The 13,279-nt window shown below is 35.0% G+C and overlaps 1 protein-coding gene across 1 annotated transcript in view; it reads right to left on the bottom strand.

Moving 5' to 3' along the window:
* The window catches only part of iqgap2 (IQ motif containing GTPase activating protein 2), a 54,346-nt gene that overhangs the window by 30,056 nt on the left and 11,011 nt on the right, over positions 1-13,279 (bottom strand). The window contains exons 3-5 of the mRNA XM_081366945.1: positions 4,976-5,132; positions 4,106-4,183; positions 1,873-1,949 (exon numbers count right to left, since the gene is read on the bottom strand). Of these exons, the coding sequence (XP_081223071.1) occupies positions 1,873-1,949; positions 4,106-4,183; positions 4,976-5,132 (312 nt within the window). The remainder of the gene's footprint in view (positions 1-1,872; positions 1,950-4,105; positions 4,184-4,975; positions 5,133-13,279) is intronic.

Here is a 13,279-nt window from a genome sequence, read left to right as displayed (position 1 = left end):
TTTCTATTTAAAATGGCTCACCATGAATGGCTTTCAGTCACTCAATGGTTTTCTGATAAATCACTTAGCATAAAATAAAACGTTAACAACTGAATGCTATATGAAATTTTCTAGTTACAATTATAGGGTTTTGTGGGTGTTTGTCAGGGTGTTGCTGTGTGGTCACTAATGTTCTGAATTGCGGTTTGGCAGAAGAGCCCACCCTGTTTGCATGATACAACTCAAGTCCCTCCTTTCATATACACTAGTTTCAAAAGTCTGTATGTTTTATGATTGTGAAATAATTATCTTATGCTCACCAATGCTCAAAAATACAATAAAAACTGTACAATTGTGAAATATTATTATTATTATTATTTTTTCCATTTGAATAGCTTTTAATATGTAATTTATTCCTGTGATGGCAAAGCTGTATTTTCAGCATCATTACTCCAGTCTTCAGTGTCACATGATCCTTCAGAAGCCATTCTAATATGATGATTTGGGGTTAAAAAAAAATATTATCAATGTTGAAAACAGTTGTGTTGCTTAATATTTTTGTGGAAACCATGATCTTTGATAAATAGCATTTATTTTAAACAGAATTATGTTGTATCATTATAAGTGTCTTTACTGACACTTTTGATCAATTTAATGTGTACTTGTCGAAAAAAAAATAACTTTGGTTAGTGTATAATGAATGAAAAAATAAGCAATGAACAATAGTATATTTATAAATTATCATTAACCTAAGAGTCGGAAATAACCTTAAATAGAAACCTTTTGTTACATTATAAATGCATTAACTGTCATTTTTGATCACTTTAATGCATTCTTGCTGAATAAAAATATTCATTTCTTACAAAAGAAATCTTACTGACCCCAAACTTTTTAACGGTAATTAAAGTTAATGGTATTTATTTGCCCATTTAATTGTTACCAGATAAAAATCCTAAGTCTGAATGTTTAGAAAAGTGAAAGCACACTTCTCCTCAGCAATAACTATTCATATTCATATGTGTAGAACAAAAGGGTGGAACAAGTTACATGCCAAAGTTCTTAAAAACAAATCTCTATATAATGCCTGGATGACCCACAGAGTGGATTTCTAATCAATATTCCCATGAGCTTTGATTATAAAGGCAGACATTTACAGTAGGACAGACGAAATATTGCTTCCAGATTGTACGTTGCACATTTTCAGTAGTGGCAGACAAACAGGAAACAGAAACCTCTGCTAATCTCTGAGTGTACACTTCCTGCAAGGGAGGGCGGGAATCTGATATCATAACAGTACAGGATCACACCTCAGAGTTCATACTTCAGAGAATTCAATCCTTGGCAGGCCATAAAAACTTAAATGTGGATTATCCATGAAGCAGATAAAAACATAAAACATTAACTTGACGGATGTGTTTACGTCCTAAAGCACTACTCTCAGGAAGTCAATGATCTGAGGATGCTCAGCACAACAGAAGAGGTGAGAAAATGAGTTTTGTCTCTGAAGCATAGTGACAGGAATTGTCAGGAAACAGTGACAGGAAAAAATGACTTAACACAGACAGGAAGTTAACCAGCAGGACGGATAGTTAGATTCACTATAGGCACCCCCCACCATTACTCCAAAAACGGCTGCTTTTCTCAGTGGTGAGATTGCCATGACAATGGCTGCCAAAAGGAAGCAGCAGTCATACATGCTGATGCTCTACAAACCTGCTGTCATAACTGAGAGATCAAGAGACCATGACCACAAAGTAACCGCCATTTTTATAATTTCAGGTTATGAAACCTGATGAAGCAAGCAAACCTTTTTAGTCCACAGCTTGTAAACATTAAAAAGCATGAAAGAATAGAATGAGGAGTCGAGAAACATCAGACGGTATATAATAGTACCTCAGTGCATGAATGCAGTAGATCACCTTGGGCATATTCTTGCGATCATATACATCGGTGGTCTCAGGATAGAATATCTGAAAGAGAAATGGCAAAATATTTTTTTTTAATAAATAATACACTACAAGTACTGTACACTACCGTTCAAAAGACTTTTTTTTTTCACCAAATATTTTTCTTTAGCTCACCAAAGCTACATTTATTTGGTATAGTAGAACACAAATATTGATAATATTACATTTTAAAATAACTATATATATAAATATATATATATATATACTATATATATATATTTTTTTTATATATATTTAAGCTGAATTTTCAGCATCATTACTCCAGTCTTCAGTCTCACACGATCTTCAATGTTGAAAACAGTTGTGCTGCTTAATATTTTTGTGGAAACATTGATAAAAAAAAAGTTTAGGATTCTTTGATAAATAGAAACATTTATTTAAAATAGTTTTTTTTTTTTTACTTTCAGTGTGAACACTACTGTTATTTATGTATTATATTTATACAACAAAACGTCATAAAATAGTGCGCATTCATCATGTCATCATGGCCTCCATTATTTTGAAGAACGCTTGATTCCAAACATTCTTCAAAATATCTTCTTTTGTGTTCCGCAGAATAAAGAAATGCATTCAGGTTTGGAACGACATGAGGGTGAGTAAATAATTACAAAACGTTCATTTTTGGGTGAACTAATCCTTTCTTCTTCTTTTTTTCAAATAAAGGCAAATCATAATGCTACAGCACGAAGACATTATAAAGAATTGTGTGCAGCCAACTTTATTGCAAGAGTTTGGGAAGGGCTTTTTTTGTCCCAACACAACAATGTGCACAAAGCAAGATCCATATAGAAATGATTTAAAGAGTCTGTGAACTGGCCAGCACAAAGTCCAGACTGGAACCCCACTGAACACCTTTGGGTGAACTGAATGGCAACCGTGAATCAGACCCCCAAAAACCCAACAACAATGCCAGACCTCACTTACGCTCGAGTCTGAACGGTAGCAACCTATTACAGCCATGTTCAACATGTTCAAATCTTCCTTGTAGCAGCACAGGGAGGTCCACTCCCAATTAATGCCAATGGTTTTGAAATAAAAGGACTTCAACAAAGCACTTACACTATAATTTTGCCCATATAGTATATGTAAACATGATGCCTGTTTACTTCTGTGGCTTTGTGTAATGTACTGCACATTGCACTGAGTTTTTATACTTAGATGAAACTTACTGTGTTCCTGCCCTTGAGTGAAACAGAGGGCCAATGCTAATTTAAGTCAACAAGTCAAACCATGAGTAAATATACAATAATAACCTTATAACAATGGTAACTGTAAACTGTCCAAACTGACAGAGTGGACACACACTGTGTACAGGACACAGTTTTGTATCACAGTTTCAGAGGCATCATGCACGTGCCCCCTCAGATTTTTGAGTCAAATGGATTTGAATGCAGCTTCCAAACGAATAAAAAATAGTTTTTTTAACATTTGATAATTAACCCTTTGAACAGTACAATCACACCAAAACTTTCAGTGCGTTACATTATCAACTGATGAATGCATTTTTTGTGAATTTGCATGGTTGGGAGAATCCGTCAAAATTTTACAAAATATAAATTTTTAGCCTTCTGTTAAAATGATTTTTACAGATCGACCGAACTTTTAGGTACCGTGTACGCTAGGTAACAAAGGACGCTAGGTTTAAAGGACTTCAAAAACAGACTCTGATTCACAAAATGGGCTGTCAAACACTGAGATAAAGTGCAGTTTGCCTTGCAGTGTCAGTGCTTGTATGCTTCAAATTAGTTTGTTTCTATAAGCTACAGGATACGTGGAAGACTGAATTGATGCAGTACTTACAAGCCTAATGTTCTTAGTATTCTGGAATAGCGACAGAAAATGCATTAATAATGTGTTCTTGCTTAGATAATTCAAAAGTATAATCGGATATGATGATATTGCAGTAGCCTAATTATTACAGTGAAAGCTTAAGTAAAGCTGTATAATAAATAATAGTAGCTAGTAAATATTTGTATTAGTTTTCCCAATGAAACATAACTTCTCAAAAATACCAAGGTCACAGTTTGATTCCAACTTGTCGCTTCTTTGAATGCAAGTCTAATAAAATGCACTGTTATCTTCAAAGAGAGAGGACGGCAAAGATATGTGTCAGTGTGTGTGTGTGTGTATTTCTTTAAAAGCGTGTACTTGTGCCTCACCTTGGGCAAACCAACCGACTCCATGGCTCTGAGCCACTGCACAGTGTTGTCTGTGTGTCTGAAATGTAGTCCTGAGTGCTGGGAAAAAAGTGCAAATAAATATATAAATACAACAGTAACACATTATTGCACATATTGTTTAAACTGAATTATATTTAAAGCTTTGTTCCTTCTGTTTTCTATGTGCAACAGAAATGTGGTAATGAGCAACCATTTAAAAGTTTGGGGTCAGTAAGATTTGTTTTAATACTTTTATTCAGATATTTTAAAATGTACTGTTTTTACTGTATTTTTGATCAAATAAATGCATCCTTGGTGAGCATAAAATAAGTTACAACTTCTTAAAACTTTTGTATGGTATGTACACAATTCAGTTTAACCAGGTGCTAAATGCTCTAAAATAGTGCTAAACAAAGTGTCATTAGTTTTAGCACAAACATGCCAACTTTATATGCTGTGCCATGTAAATTGAATTCAACACAACATTTCTGGGTGTGTTTGCATCATTACCTGATTATTTGCATAATTTCTTTGAAAACAATATGTGCAAATAAACAACACTATCAGTGGACACAATTCAATCTGAATCTGCTATTTCTCCTCCCATGGGAATGAGACATTCAGGATGTGAGGATGTCTGTGTTGCATTAAGGAAAAGGCACATCCTGACGAAGCACTGTAACACACTGGCTCCGTTCACACAGACACAGTCAATGTTTGGGTCTGACATCTGTATTTAACAGGTGTGACTTACAAAATGTACTTTTTAGGAGTGTCCGTGTGAACGTAGGGTAACATACAGCATTTGTGTGCTGAGCTAAAGAGTTGCTAAAAACAATTCTAAAAAGTGAAACATCAGAAAATCAGTACCTTATAACGAGATTGGTCCCTGTCATAAATCTTCTTCTCTGTCACCAGCTGCGGGGCAAAGAACTTGGCCAGTTTGCCAAGGTAGACACCATTCCTCAAGCCGTTCTCCAGTTCTGTGGTAGGAGGCAGCTGCTCCTCCAGACAGGCCTCCATCCATCTGAAAACAAAGGGCTTAATGTTTCAGCTGCTTACTCAAAGACGACATACAGAAACTTAATAGACTGATAGACTAATAGACGTTAAATGTTTTAACTAGCAGGTTTTTCACTACAGTATAAAATCAATACTTTCAAATGACAGCAACATGCTTTAACATGCATTATATACTGAATGTACTTCCAAGACAGAGATTCCTTCTGGAAAAAAAGTGTGCTGCTTTAGATATTACAGGTTAAACCTTTAAATGAATTACAGAAAAAGAATGGTTAAAGAAAATTAAACTTAGGCACACAATCAATTAATAAACACTTTGCACCATTCAAATGCACCATTATGCCTACGGGCATCAACAATTATTTTTCTCAGCATCATAAAACCTGAGTCAATGGTATTTTTAAACTTGTTAAAGAAGCAAAAATGTTTAATAGATGACTGAGATCTCACAGAGCTTCCTTTCTAACAGCAAAATCAATAAGTTTGTCTTTCTGATATACTGCACTTTTTAATTATTAATATTAATTTCAGATGTAAAGTCCCTAAAGCACACCCAAATGACAAAATCTCAGTTCCCCCAAAAAGTGAAACCAAGATGACCACAAACTGTTGGTGTGATATTCTCTAATTTCTTTACAAAACCCAAGGTCTGTAAGGTCTGTAATGCCTGGATAAAGTAATTTGTAAGTATTTCCATTCCTCTCAATGGCAGTTATTTGCCTTGTGTAAAAACTCCCTATACGTTTGCTCAGCTTTTTGGGCAAATGTTAAATACTGGCTTTTCTGGCATGAACAGGTAATACATAACTACAGGTCACACTTACTGTTTTTACTGCATTTTTTATGAAATAAATTAAGCCTTGATGAGCATAAGACGCCTTATCTATGTGTATTTATTTTATCATTTGAATTAAACAAGTTTTTTTTTTTTTTTATGTGCAATAACAACTGAAAATCATACAGTTATAATAATTGCATTACTGTAATTATGGACTAGTTTATTAGCCTGCAGTCTCAATAAGCATGCAGCCACTTCAGTTCAGTTTTCCAGATCACTGAATCACTGAAATTCACCTGGATCATTCAGCACAAGAAACTACATTTCAAACTGGTTGCTAGTGAGTGACCAGATGACACAAGTGACCTTTGACATTTTCAGAGAAAGCTATATTGTCATGGCACCTACATTGGCGTATCTTTTCTCTTCTCAGAGTGGGAATCTGGCGTTGGGCCCTGTAGAGCTGCCCAACAAACTGTCAGCTAAGTGTCCTGCATTCAGCTCACAAACATGGAGCAGACTAAATTTAAAGTGAAAACGAGGGGTCTATTACAATAGGATTACATGCATCCAAGGTCAAAACACACTTTAATTTTCTCATAATGTATATTGCAGCATCACCTCTTTTTTCACAGTGTCTGAAACGGTTTGATAAAGGGTTCGCTCTCTCTAAACCCCTCCTTTCCGTGAGCCTACTCTGCTCTGATTGGTCAGATGGCCCAGCCTGTTGTTATTGGTCTACAGCTTTACTATATCTGAATCTCAGCTACAGAGGCTTCCTTGTACACACATTGATGCGGACAGTAACTATCGCGTCGGTTTTACAGTATCAATTCAAGCCTGAGTCATTGTCCTTTGGAAGTGCGTGCAAAGTGTATTTGCTTTTGCAGAGCAGAAAGTTTCTTGCCATGTCGACAACACAAAACAAACTCTTCCAGGCCTCAGTTACAACTACAGTGTTTGTGTGCGATTCAAAGTAGACGATGTTCGCGGGAAGCTGCAAATTTGTTTCAATTCTACATTGAATTACTGACGACTCGTTTTAGGCAGTTCAGAATCGGTTCTTTCTAGACATAACTCCATTTATCGACCGTTTTAATCTCAGAAGCAGTGCAGACATTTTACATTGACGAACAGCTATGCAATACATGGCATGAAAAATAATAAAACGAAAAAGCATGATAGGGGCACTTTAAAAAAATCCAATATCTGTAAATCAGAGCTACTCTCTTTTAATGATTTATGGGTTATCTATGCTTAAATATATGGGACTATAATCAGTGTTAGAGCTAACAGATCTGATTAGGTAAGAAACCTTACACTAATACACAGAGGAGAGTCAATCGGTAAAAATGCCAAAAATGTGCAGTTATTTGCAAACCTTTGGTTAATCATCTATTAAGTCACTCTGGAGTTGGGTGGCTTAACCTAGATCATTGGCAATTTAGCATAGTCAAGAGTTAGTCAGTTGTGGGGTCATAGGTGAGGTCACAGGCACACTCTGTTCATTTTGAGGTACAGCACAATCAAGGAAGAGGTACTTGCTTTTATTATGCCCGTAGTGGGTTAGCCTACATCATGATATTTTTGACCAAAGAAACCCTCTCTGATATTTGATGCTTCCTTTAAATGGGCCAAAAGATGACATTCCTTGCATGTCCATCCAGCTCTTTAGGTTGATTTAATTAAAGACAACATGACAATGGCAAAGAAAACATTCTGCCCAGACATGTGTCAGCAATTCCCCAGCCTCCCACAAAACCTGCTCTGTTTCAACACAGCCCATCTGCTAGAGTGCCTCTAAAATCACACTTGCACATGAGATTGCATCAGTGATATCGAACCACGATTGTGGCATACAGTTTCAGTACAATATATCATGAATATGTAAGGAGAATAACAGTAAAATGTCAAACAATCATTGTGTATATGACAGCTTGCTATAGAAGAGGCTAAAACTGAGTAGGCTATCTGCCAATGTAAACTGTGCCTTTCAAAGCAAAAAACATGTTTATATTATATCACCTGATGGAGTTTGGGTTCCTTGCCACTGTCACCACTGGCTTGCTTAAATGGGGACACTTAATATTCATCAATATTATTAATCTCTCTGCACTGACACTATTGGATGAGATAAACTGAGTTGGATGATGACATCACTGTTTTCTGCAGAACTGCTTTATAGGTGAAATTAACTAATTTAATAATTGATAGTCTTTACAACAGAACTGAATTAAAACTAAACTGACTTCAGCTGAACAGTAGCTATATTTCCATCCACATTTTCATCATTCACAATAAAAAAAAATACGCTGGATGGAAACGCCAAAATGCGCATAAATTCTAAAAATATGCATAAAAAAAAACATGCGCTCAATTGAGTCGGATAAACTTTTTATATAAGAAAACATATTAACTAACAATAAACTCCTCTATACGCATCAAAAAAGACATGTGACTTTTGAGATGGGACAGCTGCATAACTGGACCAACCAGTAGACCAAACTTGCTGAACAGCATCTGACATGCCGGTTTGGCCATTCTGGTCATTGCTCAGGTCCGTCGTCAAAGTAGTTCGGTATAATTCTCTTCCAGAACTGTTTTACACGACTATGTTCTCAAACAGCAGGCATCCGAAGCACCTCAAGCAAGATAACTTTATTTTGTTTCGCCTGGGCGCTCTGAGACGCAAGTAATTTATTATTGCTATACGAAATTAGTTTATCCAGTGGCTTCTCCTACTGCAGCAACTTCCATTTTTCTTAGTGATATTTAGCACCACTTTATCAGGAACTGACGATTTTGTTCTCTTCGACTCAATGGATGGAAACGGTGCTTTATTCGCAAATGTTTTAATGCGATGTTCCGATTTTGCGCATCAGTTAACTTCGCAACTTTGGATGGAAACATAGCTAATGACATTATTTTATTTTACAGCTGTTTTACAGCTGAATAGAACACTGTTTGCATCACTGTATTATTTTGCTGTTATCACTGTAAAGCAGCATTGAAATTGCACTGTATTCTATAAAGCGCTATTTAAATAAAGGTGACTTGACTTGACTTTATATTTCAATCTAATCTAATCTAATCTAATATGACAGAGGTCTTTAACTTTAAATGAACAGCACTAATAAAGAATCAGTGAAACAGTTCAGTTACCATACCATTGTTTAAATGCCCTACTTGCAGATCAATTTGTCACCCATGATTAATGAACTCATTATTAAGCTGTGTCATAAAATAAGTAATTTCAAGCTTTTAAAGCCCCTCCAGCCATTCTGACAATGGTAAAACATCTACCACACTACAGAGCAGTGGTTCTTAACTGGATTTGTTTCAGTTCACCAAACTCAGCAAACCGTGTTTAATGTACAAAAGTAAACAACAACAATTTTTCGGTCCCTAAATACAAACATTAAAAGGTTTAGTTTATTATTCACATTTAACAGTTTTTTTCCCTCTGCCATCAGACCCTATAAGAAAGGGCAACACTATTCTAGGTCGTGACCACTATTATTTTTATTTTTTTTAATTATGTGTTCAAAAATATGTTCTGAATGGCCATCAGTGAAGAAAGATGTTTATTAGACTACAGTACCAGAAAAGGCTAACTAGCCAATGCTAACCAACCAAATCATGACCCCTTGGAAGTATAGTGGTCATGCGACCTCTTCATTTCCTGTGAACAAGCATCATTTAAAACTTATTTGTAAAAAACAAGTATTTATTTATTTAGGCACAAAACTTTGTCACTAAATTAGACATTTTGAAGAATGTTGGTAACCAAACAGTGTCAGTTCCCATTGACTTTCATTATATTTTCTGCCCATACAATGAAGTCAATGGGAACTGAAACTGTTTGGTTACCAACATTCTTCAAAATATCTTCTTCTGTGTTTCGCACAAGAAAGAAAGTCATAATGACATGAGGGTGTAAGGTGAGTACATGAAAATGTTTTTGGGTGGACTATCCGTTTAATCTGAAAAAGAAAATCTTTTACAATGAAAATGAATGAGTGTTGCTGTATCAGGATATGTGGAACCCTAGATCAGAAGAGGAGAATCCGGCCGTTGTGCACACCTCTCCCTGTCCCCGCTGCTCTCTACCAAACAATGCAGCCGTCTGTTACACTGTCTTAAAGAGATCTGACTGTGTACAGCATTCAGGAGACACTTTCCTGTGATTGTTAGGCTGCACGGGTTCACAATGAAAGAAACATTCAAAGCTCTGCTCCAATCTGGCAATGACTCCTAATAAACAGCTCTGACTAATATGTTGCTTGAACCGTTTTGAGGTGAACAAACACACTCTTGAGGTGAGCGCTCTGACAGCGAAACTAGAACACACTGTGGGATAATATTGCTTCAGCTGGGGAAGGAACAAAGCAATGGACCAAAAAATATCTATTTGGTCTGGTAGTTTACTGTCAGATAAATAACTGGACTGAGGCACAGAGGTTAACATTATCTTCCATGACTTTTCACCTATTTTTCTGATTGTTTTGAACCCATTACCTGTACAAAACATAGGGTCTGTGTGCTGTTTCTACTTAATTTAAAGTTTTTTGTTGTTGTTGTTTTTTAATATATTTTAAAATGTAATTTATTCCTGTGATGGCAAAGCTGAATTTTCAGCATCATTACTCCAGTCTTCAGTATCACATGATCTTTCAGAAATCATTCTAATATTCTGATTTGCTGAAGAAGAAAAAAAAACAATATAAATGTCTTTGCTGTCACTTTTGATCAATGTAATGCATTGTTGCTAAATAAAAGTATTAACTTCTTTAAAAAAAAAAACAACCCTACTGAGCCCAAACTTATGAACGCTACTGTATATTATTGAAAAGTAATTAAAAGAACAAAAGAAAAGTTTTGGAGGGTTCCTTTAAAGTATGCCTGTTAGCAACACAGAAAATAGCTGGCCAGAGGTATTAAGACGGCCACCGAGTGGATTGACTTGTCTTAAAATTACGTTGTATAGTAACTTAAAATAACTTTGTCAGTGAATGGAATTATGGGTCAAAATTATCACTTTTTCTTTTATGCCAAAAATCATTAGGATATTAAGTGAAGATCATGTTCCTTGAAGATATTTTGTCAATTTCTGCCGTTAATGTATAAAACATTTATTTTTGAGAGTGAATGCAACACAATCACGAACATAAATGGACAACTTTAAAGGCGATTTTCTCAATGTTTCGATTTTTTTGCACCCTCAGATTCCAGGTTTTCAAATAGTTGTATCTCGGCCAAATATCCTAAAAAAATGTCCTATCCTAACAAACCATACATCAATGGAAAGCTTATTTATTCAGCTTTTTGGTGATTTCAAAATTCAATTTAAAAAAATTGACCCATGTGACTGGTTTTGTGGTCCAGGGTCACATATAAAGAGAATGATTTCCTATTTTCCAGACTTGGCAGACAAAGCAGACAAGTAGTGACAGACAGTATAACCTGTAAAGATGGGAATGGAAAATGTTTTACTGCAGCAAAAAAGGTTTCTAATCTTGACTCAGGGAAAGAGAATTATAAGCTGCTAAAAAGGAGGCAATGGCATGAAGTCTAATTAACATCTAGAAAAAAAAACAGTCTCAGATGTATGATAGACATGTTACTCACATAAATCTGTTGTGACTAATGCGGTTTAGGGGATTACACAATGACAAAATTAGAAATGGAAAAAGTCTCACAACTAGGTCCCCCTATCTAATAACACATGCTCTGTTTGCTTAAGTCAGCGGGTACAAAGTTTCCCAGTCACAGTGCTGGAAAGGGCTTGGGATTGTGTAAGAAGGTATGTTTGTCAGCTGCAATAACAGTCCAATAGAAATAGAATTGAATTAATATACAATTATATAAATTATGCAGATCAGTTCAGGGGTTTTCAATTTGGGGTCCCGGGAGGCCACAAAGGCATGCTGAGGGGTTTGAAGACAAGTTCAGAGAAAACTACTGTAAAAATGTAAAATAAATAAATAAATAATAAACAAATAAATGTATTTATGTAAAATGTTAATATATATATATATATATATATATATATTTCAATTTTTTTTTCTTTTTTTACTACTGTTCAAAAATGTTTGGGGTTAGTAAGATTTTTCATGTTTTTAATAGAAGTCTAAAAAAAGTTATTATTGTGAAATATTATTACAATAAATTATTTAAATAAAACTGAATGGTAGCATATGAATTAACATTTCATTAAAAAATAAGATAAATATTTAGTAGAAATGAATTAGAAATGAATGTGCTATATTATTATTATTATATTATTATTATTATTATTATATTTAATTGAAATGAAATAGACAAAAGCAAACATGTGGTTATAAAAAACAATGAAAACATTTTACTGTGTTTCAAAAGCTAACTTGCCAGGTGTAATGAAGTCTGAGAATATAGTAACATCTCTTTACAGCTCTATACTGAACTTCAAAAAGCACCACACTAATTGGTTGTTTTGATTGTTAAAAATCTGCACAGCAGGCATCAGATATTTAGTGAAACCTGTGGGCCTCCAAGGGTGACTCCTGACGTCTCAGTGGAACACAGGGATGACATGTTACTCCCTTACTAACAAGCAGATTAGTGACCAGCCTTATAATCCTGATCCAACACGACAGGATTCCCAGAACAGAGGCTTTGCATTAAAGTCATGGCCAAAACTGCCCTGCCAGAAAAGTCAGGATGTGTAACAACGGATTCATTAATTCATTAACTTGCACACTTTCCTCTGATTGTCCAATTTTATCATCCTGTCATCAGACAAACTGCGCAGAATTTTGAACTATATTGAGAAGTGAAAGAAATGTCCTCATCTCAGAACAATGCACATTGCAATACTCCCTCACATTCTTTCATGCTTTCATCAGATTTGGGTCAAGTTCCCAATGATACAAATGACCGCTGATGCATTTAACTGCTCTCTGTGTCTTAACAGCAAAACAAGTCTCAACCCTCACAACTGGAAATGTGCTAGCCATGCACACAATATGCCTGGTTCATAACCTGAACATACTGTACACCTCTATTAAAGAGTCTGAGATCAATAAGATTCTCTCTCTTTTTTTTAAAGAAATTAATACTTTTATTCAACAAGGATACATCATATAGATCAAAGTGACAGACAATTAAAATGTTGCAAAAGATTTCTATTTTAAATAAAAGCTGTTTAAAAAAAAATAATTCTATTCATCAAAACAATCCTGAAAAAAGATCATACACTTAAGAGTGGAACAGAATTGCTATGGCCCAACAAATGATATGCTTCTAACCCTCCTGTAAAAAGGTATTGCAAAAGAATATATATATATATATATATATTTGCCATCCTGTTCAAAATAATATTGACTAATCAGAAA

The sequence above is a fragment of the Scardinius erythrophthalmus genome (assembly GCF_964197995.2).
Source record: "Scardinius erythrophthalmus genome assembly, chromosome: 5".
NCBI classification, from domain to species: domain Eukaryota; kingdom Metazoa; phylum Chordata; class Actinopteri; order Cypriniformes; family Leuciscidae; genus Scardinius; species Scardinius erythrophthalmus.
The sequence above is the reverse complement of the archived record's forward strand: the minus strand, read 5'-3'. Positions and strand labels throughout refer to the sequence as shown.